We start from the raw sequence: 14,571 nt of genomic DNA, 5'->3' as shown, positions 1-14,571 counted from the left end.
AAAAGTCGATACAAAATCAAATTAAGCACTCAAATGAAGCCTACAAATCAATCATACACAATTGTCCACTTTTATTTTAAATTTATGATAATTTCATGTAGGAGGTTAGTGAATTTGGCCCATGTGAAGACATACCTCTTGTCTTGGTGTCTTAACGTATAGCCGATACCCATTTAATTATAGGAATTTGCAGTATTTTGGAAGCTTACGGAAATACTGAAAAAATAAAGATAATGTTGGAGCCACCATGGCGATGTAGCGCCATTGTGGGTCTTGGGTTAAACCCCCAGATTCGGCCAAACCCCAAAAATTTTTTCAATGATGGTGGATCAGTAATGCTGCACTCAAAACAAAGTTTACTTGGATCCAAAGATTTTTAACTTCCCTTAAGGATTTTGATATTGTTTCCGAGCCAAAGATGCGGCATTTTTGAGCGACCTATCTCACTTTAAATCTAGGATCAATATAATTAAAATTAACAGGTTGGCTGATAAATCCCCGGTCTGACACATAGATGGCGTCGCTAGTATTAAATGCATATTATTTTTATACCCACTACCATAGAATGGTGACGGGGGTATAATAAGTTTGTCATTCCGTTTGTAACACATCGAAATATCGATTTCCGACTATATAAAGTATATATATTCTTGATCAGGGAGAAATTCTAAGACGATATAACGAGGTCCGTCTGTCTGTCTGTCTGTTGCAATCACGCTACAGTCTTCAATAATGAAGCAATCGTGCTGAAATTTTGCACACACTCGTCTTTTGTCTGCACGCAGGTCAAGTTCGAAGATGGGCTATATCAGTCCAGGTTTTGATATAGTCCCCATATAAACCGACCTCCCGATTTGGGGTCTTGGGCTTATAGAAACCGTAGTTTTTATCCAATTTGCCTGAAATTGAAAATCTAGAGGTACTTAGGACCATGAAAGGTGTGCCGAAAATGGTCCGTATCGTTCAATGTTTTGGTATAGCCCTTATATAGACCGATATCCCCATTTTACTTCTTGGGCTTCTAGAATCCGAAGTTTTTATCCAATTTGCCTGAAATTGGAAATCTAGAGGTATTTTCGGGCCATAAAGAGGTGTGCCGAAAACGGTGAGTATCGGTCCATATTTTAGTATAGCTCCCATAAGAACGGTCTCCCGATTTAACTCCTTGGGTTTCTAGAAACCGTAGTTTTTATCCGATTTGCCTGAAATTGTAAATATTCTGGTATTTTAGGCTCACAAAAACGTGTATCGGATTAAGTTTTTATCAGTCCATTTGGTAATGCCTCCATATAGACCGACTTCACTTCTTGAGGGTATAGAAGGCGCACTGATCATGAAAACTGCTTCTCAATGTAAAATTTCCAGATTTTACTTCTCGGGTGAAAATCTACAGATTTAAGATTTCAAATCAAAACGTTATTTTAGATTTTCTTACACACATACAAGAGATGTTAATGATTCCTCTAAAACTTAAACAAAAATGGTTCTTATAAATCCAGAATCTGATATACTCCTCATAGGTAAAATCTTTAAAGTTATCTTCGGGAAGTGTCCTCAAGTCCACAAGCCCTCCTGAAATTTCAAAGGAAACCCTAATATTTGGTTCATGGTGATGGGTATTTAAGATTCGGCTCGGCCGAACTTACTGCTGTATATACTTGTTATATAGTACCAACCTTCAAATGATTCGTGTCAAAATTTGACGTCTGTAAGTCAATTAGTTTGTGAGATAGAGCGTCTTTTGTGAAGCAACTTTTGTTATTGTGAAAAAATGGAAAAAAAGGAATTTCGTGTTTTGATAAAATACTGTTTTCTGAAGGGAAAAAATACGGTGGAAGCAAAAACTTGGCTTGATAATGAGTTTCCGGACTCTGTCCCAGGGAAATCAACAATAATTGATTGGTATACAAAATGAAATGAGCACGGAGGACGGTGGACGCCCGATAGAGGTGGTTACCGACGAAAACATCAAAAAAATCCACAAAGTTGATCGAGATAGCAGAGGCCTTAAAGATATCAAAGGAACGTGTTGGTCATATCATTCATCAATATTTGGATATACGGAAGCTCTGTGCAAAATGGGTGCCGCGCGAGCTCACATTTGACCAAAAACAACAACGTGTTCATGATTCTGAGCGGTGTTTGCACCTGTTAACTCGTAATACACCCGAGTTTTTCCGTCGATATGTGACAATGGATGAAACATGGCTCCATCACTACACTCCTGAGTCCAATCGATAGTCGGCTGAGTGGACAGCGACCGGTGAACCGTCTCCAAAGCGTGGAAAGACTCAAAAGTCCGCAGGCAAAGTAATGGCCTCTGTTTTTTGTATGCGCATGGAATAATTTTTATCGATTATCTTGAGAAGGGAAAAACCATCAATAGTGACTATTATATGGCGTTATTGGAGCGGTTGATTGTCGAAATCGCGGCAAAACGGCCCCGTATGAAGAAGAAAAAAGTGTTGTTCCACCAAGACCACGCACCGTGCCACAAGTCATTGAGAACGATGGCAAAAATTCATGAATTGGGCTTCGAATTGCTTCCCCACCCACCGTATTCTCCAAATGTGGCCCCCATCGACTTTTTCTTGTTCTCAGACCTCAAAAGGATGCACGCAGGGAAAAAATTTGGCTGCAATGAAGAGGTGATCGCCGAAACTGAGGACTATTTTAAGGCAAAACCGAAGGAGTACTACCAAAATGGTATCAAAAAATTGGAAGGTCGTTATAATCGTTGTATCGCTCTTGAAGGGAACTATGTTGAATAATAAAAACGAATTTTGACAAAAAAAAATTTGCTTTTCTTTGTTAGACCGGGGACTTATCAGCCAACCTGTTATCATGTTGACGTAAAAACATTTTAAATTTATTAAAAACCATTATTTTTTACCCTTCGTACTCAATTCCAAAGTTTTTATCTTCCTAGCTCGGAATCAATGCCGGGCCAAAAAAAGCTAGGAATTACTCCAAAGCTACATACGCAGAAAAGGAATATGATCACCTCCAAGAGCCAAATGTTATATTTGGATTTTTTGCCGCAAAAATGTTGTTTTCTCGCCAAACATAAAATGGTTTTCGAAATTAGATATATAATGTCCGAGAAAATAACATGGTTGCGAAAAAAACATTACATGTTCACCGTCCAAAAATAACATTATGCTCTAGGAGTTAATCATATTCATTATATTCTTTGGGTGAAGAAACAAATTAGAAATTATTCGTTTTTCATGCTGTATTTTCATGATGTGGTATTAAAGCCATGGTCACCTCAAACATGTTTGAGGTGACCATATTCCTTCTCAGGGTATGGATAATAACATATTACCAATATTCTCTATAAATATTTCTATATGATGTGTAAAGTTCAATCCAGAATTCCCAGATTTTTGGTATTCATGGTTGAAGTGCTCATATCTGACAACTCTTAATTCTGACTACAATAATAAAAAAAAAACACTTGAAATCGTATAAAGAAACAAATACTGAATGTCAAGCATTTAAAGATAAAATTGGAATTCACTAATTTGATATGCAAGATGCATAAACAGACAGACCAAGAAATATTTAATATCCCTACCATCATCATGAATTGTTAAAAAAAAAAACACGAATGCATAAAAACCATGAATTTACAAAAATTAAGAAATTTATTGTTTGGGTTCTTAAATGTACACTCATTAAATTTTATATTCTTGAAATAATAAAAAGATCATTGCCATAAGGCAAAAATACGATGGCTTTGATATAAATTGGACTCACTATTAAACCATCAAAGTCCATCCCTTTTTGGTGATCATCGATAGTCATAAATGCCCTGAAAAAAACGTGGCCGGTTCCAAAGATTTTGTCTTTAGACTAATGATTTTGGTATTGATTCCGAGCCAAAGAAGCGGGAAATTAAATTTGAGTTTTCTGAACCGTTTCTTCACCACCACTGTGCATCATTTTTTCCCCATAGCTACAATTTGGAAGGAATAATTCTCGTAAGTAATTTCCTTAGGAAATTAGCATATGAGACCAAAATTTAAACATCTCTCCCGCCAGATCTATACTAAAGACTGTGGAAACTTGCATTAGCCAGCAATGAAACATATGTCTAGTCACGCTTGTGGATTGGTATCTGGCGTTTTCTTTTCAACACACTCAAACAAAGTGAACCCTACACAGAGAATACAGATGCCAACCTCCTTTTGGCAGTTGTAGCTACCATCAGTTGGTAGTTGTGTCACCCGGCTGATTCGGTCGACACAACTAACACCACATATGGTGTTGATTGGGTCTGCCGACGACATTGGTTGTGGCTAACTTCATTATTCGTTTGTGTTGCCCAACGTAACTAATACTCATGACCGAATTAAAACTCAATTACTTTCCAGTTAAATATTTTATTTTATTTTATTTTATTATACCCTCCATCATAGGATGGGGGTATATTAACTTTTTATACCCTCCATCATAGGATGGGGGTATATTAACTTTGTCATTCCGTTTGTAACACATCGAAATATTGGTCGTGGTGAAATTCTGAGTCGATCTAAGCATGTCCGTCCGTCCGTCCGTCTGTTGAAATCACGCTAACTTCCGAACGAAACAAGCTATCGACTTGAAACTTGGCACAAGTAGTTGTTATCGATGTAGGTCGGATGGTATTGAAAATGGGCCATATCGGTCCACTTTTACGTATAGCCCCCATATAAAGGGACCCTCAGATTTGGCTTGTGGAGCCTCTAACAGAAGCATATTTCATCCGATCCGGCTGATATTTGGTATATGGTCTCTAACAACCATGCAAAAATTGGTCCACATCGGTCCATAATTATATATAGCCCCCATATAAACCGATCCCCAGATTTGGCTTGCGGAGCCTAAAAGAGAAGCAAATTTCATCCGATCCGGCTGAAATTTGGTACATGATGTTGGTATATGGTCTCTAACAACCATGCAAAAATTGGTCCATATCGGTCCTTAATTATATATAGCCCCATATAAACCGATCCCCAGATTTGGCTTGTGGAGCCTCTAAGAGAAGCATATTTTATCCGATCCGGCTGAAATTTGGTACATGGTGTTGGTATATGGTATCTAACAATCATGCAAAAATTGGTCCACATCGGTCCATAATTATATATAGCCCCCATATAAACCGATCCCCAGATTTGGCTTGCGGAGCCTCAAAGAGAAGCAAATTTCATCCGATCCGGCTGAAATTTGGTACAAGATGTTGGTATATGGTCTCTAACAACCATGCAAAAATTGGTCCACATCGGTCCATATAAACCGATCTCCAGATTTGGCTTGCGAAGCCTCAAAGAGAAGCAAATTGCATCCGATCCGGCTGAAATTTGATACATGGTATTGGTATATGGTCTCGAACAACCATGTAAAAATTGGTCCACATCGGTCCATAATTATATATAGCGCCCATATAAACCGATCCCCAGATTTGGGTTGCGGAGCCTCAAAGAGAAACAAAATTCATCCGATCCGCCTGAAATTTGGTACATGATATTGGTATATGGTCTCTAACAACCATGCAAAAATTGGTCCACATCGGTTCATAATTATATATAGCCCCCATATAAACCGATCCCCAGATTTGGCTTGCGAAGTCTCCAAGAGAAGCAAATTTCATCCAATCCGGTTGTAATTTGGAACATGGTGTTAGTATATGATCTTTAGCAACCGTGCCAGAATTGGTCCATATCGGTCCATAATTATATATAGCCCCCATATAAAACGTTCTCCAGATTTGACCTCCGGAGCCTCTTGGTGGAGCAAAATTCATCCGATCCGGTTCAAATTAGGAACGTGGTGTTAGTATATGGTCGCTAACAACCATACCAAAATTGGTCCATATCGGTTCATAATCATGGTTGCCACTAGAGCCAAAAAAATCTACCAAAATTTTATTTCTATAGAAAGTTTTGTCAAAATTTTATTTCTAGAGAAAATTTTGTTAAAATTTTATTCGGTTCATAATAAAATTTTCATCATTGTCAAAATTTTATTTCTATAGAAAATTTTGTCAAAATTTTATTTCTATAGAAAATTTTGTCAAAATTTTATTTCTATAGAAAATTTTGTTCAAATTTTATTCGGTTCATAATCATGGTTGCCACTCGAACCAAAAATAATCTACCAAGATTTTAGTTCTATAGAAAATTTTGTCAAAAGTTTATTTCTATAGAAAATTTTGTTAAAATTTTATTTCTGTAGAAATTTTTGTCAAAATTTTCTTTCTATAGAAAATTTTGTCAAAATTTTTATTTCTATAGAAAATTTTGTGAAAATTTTATTTCTATAGAAAATTTTGTTAAAATTTTATTTCTGTAGAAAATTTTGTCAAAATTTTATGTCTACTTTGTCAAACTGAATTATATACGTATTGGATCGATCTTTTTTGATTTAATATAACCACGTATGGACTTACATACAATTTAGAAGATGGTGTTAGGAGGTTTTAAGATACCTTGCCATCGGCAAGCGTTACCGCAACTTAAGTAATTCGATTCTGGATAGCAGTGTTTAGAATCCATGTGGAGGGTACAATCCATGATGGAGGGTACATAATCCATGATGGAGGGTACATAAGCTTCGGCCTGGCCGAACTTACGGCCGTATATACTTGTTTATATATAAGTTTAGTACAAATAAATCTAAATCACTAAATGTGTGTTTAATTTCAGACAATATTAGATACAAAATTGTATCTAAAACCTCTATTTATTGCACCAAAATGAAATCACTTCGTTTTGTTGGACGTTATGTACCTGATTTCGAAAACTATTTTATCTTTGGCGAAAATAAAACGATTTTGCAGCAAAACGTTTCACCATCCAAAAATAACATTTTGTTCTAAGAGTTGATCAAATTCCTCCTCTGCGTGCATGAATGCCGTTCCCGTATGTTTCCACATTTAATCATAAAGAAAAAACTAAAATTGCCTGTTGGTAGGTCCAAATCACTCATTAGATGAAATAACCAGAACGTACCCACAAACTTTTCTCCAGCAATTTCGAGATATTTCATGTATAGCAATATGGAGGCATATTCCCATCGTCGTATATGACTTCTCAAACGTTCAGGAATATTTCCAACCGATTTTTGAAATTTTGCATTCACAGCTAAATCGGTACTTCATTGTCATATCTTGCGGTCCATGTTAAAGACAAATATAATAAAGCCGATTTAGAATTTTGACATTTGTGAAAGTAAGTTTCCCTCCGACTTTAATAAATTAGCAATGATTAATATGACATTTGAAAAATATTTAAAATTACATTCGGCGGTGGCTACCGTATGTAAGTTGTGATTATTAACTGTCAGTTACTAATTCCATTTGAAGTAGGTTGTATTGATCGATTTTGAGAAAATTTTTTAAAGGAGAGACATTTGGTTGCTACAACTATTTGTCTGGCATCACAAACGAAAATCCATTCCAATTATCACCAAGTGGTAGAAATGACTAAAAATGCTTGTAAAAAGTGAATGTAATTTGACCCAACTATCAATGACTTCTAAATGTGGAATTTTCATTGCTGCAACAAATTTAAAACCAATGTGTTCTCTGTGTGCACAGAGAATACAGATTGATTGTGACAATCGAATTTATTGCCAACCTCCTTTTGGCAGTTGTAGCAACTACCAGTTGGCAGTTGTGCCACCCGACTGATTCGGTCGACACAACCTGTATCTCATATGGTGTTGGTTGGGTCTGCCGACGACATTGGTTATTGCTACCTTCATCATTCGGTTGTGTTGCCCAACTTTGATAATACTAAATTGAATTTAACAAAAACAAGTATAAACGGCCGTAAGTTCGGCCAGGCCGAATCTTATGTACCCTACACCATGGATTGCGTAGAAACTTCTATGAAAGACTGTTATACACAATCGAATTACTTGGGTTGTGGTATCTTAAATCGTTTTCTAAATTGTGAGTTAGTCCACACGTGGTATATATTAGACAAAAATGTATGTAAGTCTACAAATAATTACGAATCGATGTGGACTTTTGCACGGTACGTAGGGAGCCAGAATTGAAATATGGGGGTCGCTTTTTTGGGGGCTATTATGAACTTGATATGGACCAATTTTTGTGTGATTGTGATGAATTTTGGTCTTCCAAGGGGCTCCGGAGGTCAAATCTGGCGATCGGTTTATATGGAGCTATATATAATTATGCACCGATGTGGACCAATTTTTGCATGGTCATTACAGACCATATTCTAACACCATGTACCAAATGTCAGCCGGATAGGATGAAATTTTCTTCTCTTAGAGGCTCCGCAAGCCAAATCTGGGGATCCGTTTATATGGGGGCTATATATAATTATGGACCGATATGGACCAATTTTTGCATGGTTGTTAGAGACCATATACTAACACCCTGTACGAAATTTCAGCCGGATCGGATGAAATTTGCTTCTCTTAGAGGCTACGCAAGCCAAATCGGGGGATCGGTTTATATGGGGGCTATATATAATTATTGACCGATGTAGACCAATTTTTGCATAGTTGTTAGAGACCATATACTAACACCATGTACCAAATTTCAGCCGGATAGGATGAAATTTTCTTCTCTTAGAGGCTCCGCAAGCCAAATCTGGGGATCGGTTTATATGGGGGCTATATATAATTATGGACCGATATGGACCAATTTTTGCATGGTTGTCAAAGACACAATGTACAAAATTTCAGGCGGATCGGATGAAATTCGCCTCTCTTAGAGGCTCCGAAAGCCAAACCGGGGGATCGGTTTATATGGGGGCTATATATAATTATAGACCGATGTGGACCAATTTTTGCATGGTTGTTAGAGACCATATACTAACACCCTGTACGAAATTTCAGCCGGATCGGATGAAATTTGCTTCTCTTAGAGGCTCCGCAAGCCAAAACGGGGGATCGGTTTATATGGGGGCTATATATAGTTATTGACCGATGTAGACCAATTTTTGCATAGTTGTTAGAGACCATATACTAACACCATGTACCAAATTTCAGCCGGATCGGATGAAATTTTCTTCTCTTAGAGGCTCCGCAAGCCAAATCTGGGGATCGGTTTATATGGGGGCTATATATAGTTATGGACCGATGTGAACCAATTTTTGCATGATTGTTAGAGACCACATACTAACACAATGTACCAAATTTCAGCCGGATCGGATGAAACTTGCTTCTCTTAGAGGCTCCGAAAGCCAAATCGGGGGATCGGTTTATATGGGGGCTATATATATAGTTATGGACCGATGTGGACCAATTTTTGCATGGTTGTTAGAGACCATATACTTACACCATGTACCAAATTTCAGCCGGATCGGATGAAATTTGCTTCTCTTAGAGGGTCTGCAAGCCAATTTTGGGGGTCCGTTTATATGGGGGCTATACGTAAAAGTGGACCGATATGGCCCATTTGCAATACCATCCGACCTACATCAATAACAACTACTTGTGCCAAGTTTCAAGTCGATAGCTTGTTTCGTTCGGAAGTTAGCGTGATTTCAACAGACGGACGGACGGACGGACATGCTCAGATCGACTCAGAATTTCACCACGACCCAGAATATATATACTTTATGGGGTCTTAGAGCAATATTTCGATGTGTTACAAACGGAATGACAAAGTTAATATACCCCCCATCCTATGGTGGAGGGTATAAAAATCAATTAAATTTTAATTGAGTAAAATGTTCCAATAAAAATCTTATTCATTCAACACTTCAATTGAACTAATAAAATCTCCAGTTCGAGTTTGTGATTGATACTGCCATTTCCGTAATTGAATTAAGAATTAATTCCATAATGGAAGCCAAAAAATATTTGTCTGTGTATTAAATTGAAATAAAACTAGTATATACAGGAGTAAGTTCGACCCAGCCGAATCTTAAATACCCACCACCATGAACCAAATATTAGGGTTTCCCTTGAAATTTCAGGAGGGCTTGAGGACTTGAGGACACTTCCCGAAGATAAATTTAAAGATTTCACCTATGAGGACTATATCAGATTCTGGATTTATAAGAACCATTTTTGTTTGAGTTTTAGAGGAATCATTAACATCTCTTGTAAGTGTGCAAGAAAATTATAAAATAACGCCTTGATTTGAAATCTTAAATCTGTAGAAGTAAAATCTGGAAATTTTACATTGAGTTTCAAGCAATTTTCATGATCAGTGTGCCTTCTACACCCTCAAGAAGTGAAGTCGGTCTATATGGAGGCATTACCAAATGGACCGATAAAACCTTAATCCGATACACGTTTTTGTGAGCCTAAAATACCAGAATATATACAATTTCAGGTAAATCAGATAAAAACTACGGTTTCTAGAAACCGATACTCACCGTTTTCGGCACACCTCTTTATGACCCGGAAATACCTCTAGATTTCCAATTTCAGGTAAATTGAATAAAAACTGCGGTTTCTATAAACCCAAAAAGTAAAATCGGGAGATCGGTCTATATGGGGGCTATACCAAAACATGGACACAATTTTTGGCGCACATATTTGTGGTCCTACAATACCTCTAGATTTCCAATTTCAGGTAAATTGAATAAAAACTACGATTTCTATAAGCCCAAGACCCCAAATCGGGAGGTCGGTTTATATGGGGACTATATCAAAACCTGGACCGATATAGCCCATCTTCGAACTTGACCTGCCAGCAGACAAAAGACGAGTTTGTGCAAAATTTCAGCACGATTTCTTCATTATTGAAGACTGTAGCGTGATTACAACAGACAGACAGACGAACATCGTTATATCGTCTTAGAATTTCTCCCTGATCAAGAATATATATACTTTATATAGTCGGAAATCGATATTTCGATGTGTTACAAACGAAATGACAAACTCATTATACCCCCGTCACCATTCTATGGTGGTGGGCAGAGAATGAAGCCGCCGAGTCGCGCCGCTGATTTTAGTCGCCGCCGACCATTTTTTGCCAGTCGACGCCGCCGCCGAATATGTCGACTCATCTCGACTCAAATTAAGCCGCCAATTAATCAAAAATATAGATTTAAATCAGAAAAATATAATAATAATTGTAGTATTTTTGCCAAAATGTTGAACCTTCCATCCACAATCAATCAATTTCAAACTGCTATAACATTTTTGCAAATATTTAGCTCAGAAAATTTTAACTAAATGTAAATTTGATTGTAAGATTGGTTGTACAACTAATCTCATTACCATTCGAATAACTTCAAATTGATTTTATAATGGATGATTGTGCGCCGCCGAATGGACAAATTTATATCGGCTTAGCCGTCAAGCCGCCGCCGCCAGAGGTAAAACTTTAGTGTCAGCCGCCGCCGACAAAAATGGGTCGGCTTCATTCTCTGGTGGTGGGTATAAAAATTAACTAATCGACTCAGAATTAAATTCTAAGACGATCGGTATACTAAACGATGGGTCCCTGACTTTTCCTTCTTGGCGTTACATACAAATGCACAAACTTATTATACCCTGTACCACAGTAGTGGTGAAGGGTATAATTAATTCCCACTTAGAATAAAAAAATGTTTTCTGTGTATTAAATTTTATTAATTAATTGTATGTATGTTTAATAGATTTAAAAAAATAATTAATCAAAAATCAGTGCTTCAACTTCTTAATAACAACATTTTAATTTCTTTGCAGGTCAAAATAAAAATCCCTAATCAGAGAATTTCGTCAGAATGAAGAAAGCCATTCTGATTGCGGCCGGTAAGTTTTACAACAAAAAATCATTTTGTTAGCTCATTTATTAATACCTTCCAACTTCCCCATACAATTCAAGATCAAGTTCATCGTTATGGTTATCATCTTCTTAAAAAACATAAACGCCAATGAAATCTGTATTGGTAGATTTCATTGCCATCTATGTCTGGGTTTATTTCTTTTCATTGATTTATTATTTTGAATTTTTTACTTTTTCAGCTTTCTTAGTTTTAGCCATATTGCATCAGGTGGATGCTGGAGCCCCTTTCAAAAAAGTTTCCATTGCCCCTGCCACAAAATTATCATCAACGACGACACCATCGACACCCTCGGATTCAAATTCAGCAGCAGATGAATCTTCCACAGCCGAGGTGAAAGTTGAAGAACAAAAGGTAATTAAAATTTGTCCAACATTTTAGTTCCATCAAACTAGGATGTGGTTCAATGAAATTAAAAGTGTTTAGATACCAATAGCAAAGTTTGTTTAGGAAATAATCACCACCAGCTCTATGGGTCATCGTTTCATCAATAGCGTTCCACTTACATACTTAACCTTTTATGGTAAACCTTATGGAATTGTTTGGTTTTTAGCTATGGTTTGTTGTTTGTTTATTCAACGCTTATTAGCGGGGGCGAAAGTATTCAAAAATTGTTAACCTGGTCACGTTCAAAGACAAGAACTGCTATTTTTGGTGATTATTCTTTTGAATTTCCCCCCATTTCATTCAACAAAGTCACTGAACTTTTGGCTTAATACTTAGGTAAAGTGCGCATGCGCGCACATATGCTATGAATTATTTTATCTTTTAAACGGCATAAAAAATCCTAAAAATTTAGAAACCCAGTCAGTTATGTAGAAATTTTACAATTGTGTTATAGGAATTTAAAACAAGCATGAAATGTCACCTTTTTTCATAAAAGGTTATATAACCAACATTTTAGAACACCGAATTTATAAAATATTAATAGGGAGATATGAGAAAAATAGGTTTCTCTTAAAAAATTGATTTTTTGTTGGTGTTCCCAAACTAACTTATTCTCCACTCTGGAACGCACAGTTTACGATATATGTACAAAATTTGTTTTTTTATGTAAAAAATTTTGATTTTTTCGGGATTTGATTTTTACGAATTAAGCTCCGTTTCATTTCATTTTATTTGTTTATAATCCAGAAGCCCAATCGTGCCTAAATGATTACAAGTACTGCACCCTCAAAAAAAATCGCTGCTGTAACATATTCCCCAAACACATTTTGCTTCAAGCATATATATTTTCAGGATTGGTCCAAACAAAATATTGTTTGTATTGTTCAAACATATTATGTTTCACCATAGGGCATACACTGGTAGAAAAAAATTTTATGAAATTTTCTTTGTGTGGATATATTTTTAAGGCACCAATTGGTTACTTCCATTATTTTACTTGCAGCATACTCTCTACACACAAAAAAATTTTTTTCTGATTCAATCACCAAATTAATTGATCCAATTATTTTTTAATTGAAATGTCTTCAATCACGAAAATGATAGTATCAATCACAGTTTTAATTGGGCATAGAAAAAATTCTTGATTAAAAAATTAATTGATTTTTTTCAGCAAATTTCAATTAATTTTTTAATTGATTCAATTAAAAATTTAATTGATGTTGATTGCAAAACTCAAATAATTTATTAATTAAAAAAGGTAACTATTTTTAATTACTTTCTGAATTGGCTTAAAGTTTTTATTTGGATTAACAAATGATTGGTTGAAATACATTTTTCATTAAAAATTAAAAAAAAAATCAGCACTTTTTTAACTGAATTAGTCTTCCGAATTTGATTAAAAAGTTAATTGTATCAATTAATTTTTTAATTAAAAATTTTAAAATGTTCAATCATTGACTTAATTAACTTAATTTTCTATCATGATTAAAAAGTTAATTGTATCAATTAATTTATTAAAATGTAAAAAAAAAATCAGCACTTTTTTTAACAGAATTAGTCTTCCGAATTTGATTAAAAAGTTAATTGTATCAATTAATTTTTTAATTAAAAATTTTAAAATGATCAATCATTGACTTAATTAACTTAATTTTCTATCATGATTAAAAAGTTAATTGTATCAATTAATTTGGTGATTGAATCAGAAAAAATTTTTTTTGTGTGTAGAGAGTATGCTGTAAAAAAAATTTTTACACTAAAAGAGACAAAATGTTTTAATTTGTAAAATGTTGCTTGTTTCCAAAGACAAGGATAAACAAACGTGAACCAAAATAGTTCAATTATATCAAAGCTTAGCTAACAGTTTTTCTTTGAATCCGCAACATGACAAAGAAAAATTTCGAAGCTCATAGGGAACAAGCGAATTCCAAAGCCTACAGCCCTTACCTGAAAAGAGCGCTGCATGACTAGTGATCGGAACAGAGGCATAACAAGCAGCGTTGCCACAATGAATTTTTATTTTGGACCAACACTTTTCCAGAATTGGACCACAATTTGAGCAAGCGGACCAGTTTTCCAAATTAAATTAATATCATTCAAAAGTTCAAATGTTTCCAAAATTTTACTTCGATAGAAAATATTGTCAAATTTTTATTTCTATTCAAAATTTTTATTTTTATTTATTTCTATAGAAAATTTTGTCAAAATTTTATTTCTATAGAAAATTTTGTCAAAATTTTATTTCTATAGAAAATTTCGTCAAAATTTTATTTCTATAGAAAATTTTGTCAAAATTGTATTTCTATAGAAAATTTTGTCAAAATTTTATTTCTATAGAAAATTTTTACAAAATTTTATTTCTATAGAAAATTTTGTAAAAATTTTATTTCTATAGAAAATTTTGTCAAAATTTTATTTCTATAGAAAATTTTGTCAAAATTTT

The 14,571-nt window shown here is 35.1% G+C and overlaps 1 protein-coding gene across 4 annotated transcripts in view; it reads left to right on the top strand.

The window, feature by feature from the left end:
* Positions 1-14,571, top strand: part of LOC142237215 (uncharacterized) — a 91,209-nt gene that overhangs the window by 48,558 nt on the left and 28,080 nt on the right. For 3 of the 4 annotated variants that reach the window (XM_075308588.1, XM_075308587.1, XM_075308585.1), the window contains exons 2-3: positions 11,647-11,712; positions 11,926-12,098. In XM_075308588.1, the coding sequence (XP_075164703.1) occupies positions 11,685-11,712; positions 11,926-12,098 (201 nt within the window). In that variant the 5' untranslated portion in view covers positions 11,647-11,684. Of the gene's footprint in view, positions 1-11,645; positions 11,713-11,925; positions 12,099-14,571 lie in introns of all 4 variants that reach the window. The other variant, XM_075308586.1, reaches the window with a different exon arrangement.

Source organism: Haematobia irritans, chromosome 4 (assembly GCF_050003625.1).
Source record: "Haematobia irritans isolate KBUSLIRL chromosome 4, ASM5000362v1, whole genome shotgun sequence".
Taxonomy (NCBI): domain Eukaryota; kingdom Metazoa; phylum Arthropoda; class Insecta; order Diptera; family Muscidae; genus Haematobia; species Haematobia irritans.
Note: the sequence above shows the minus strand (reverse complement) of the source record. Positions and strands in the feature narration are given on the sequence as shown.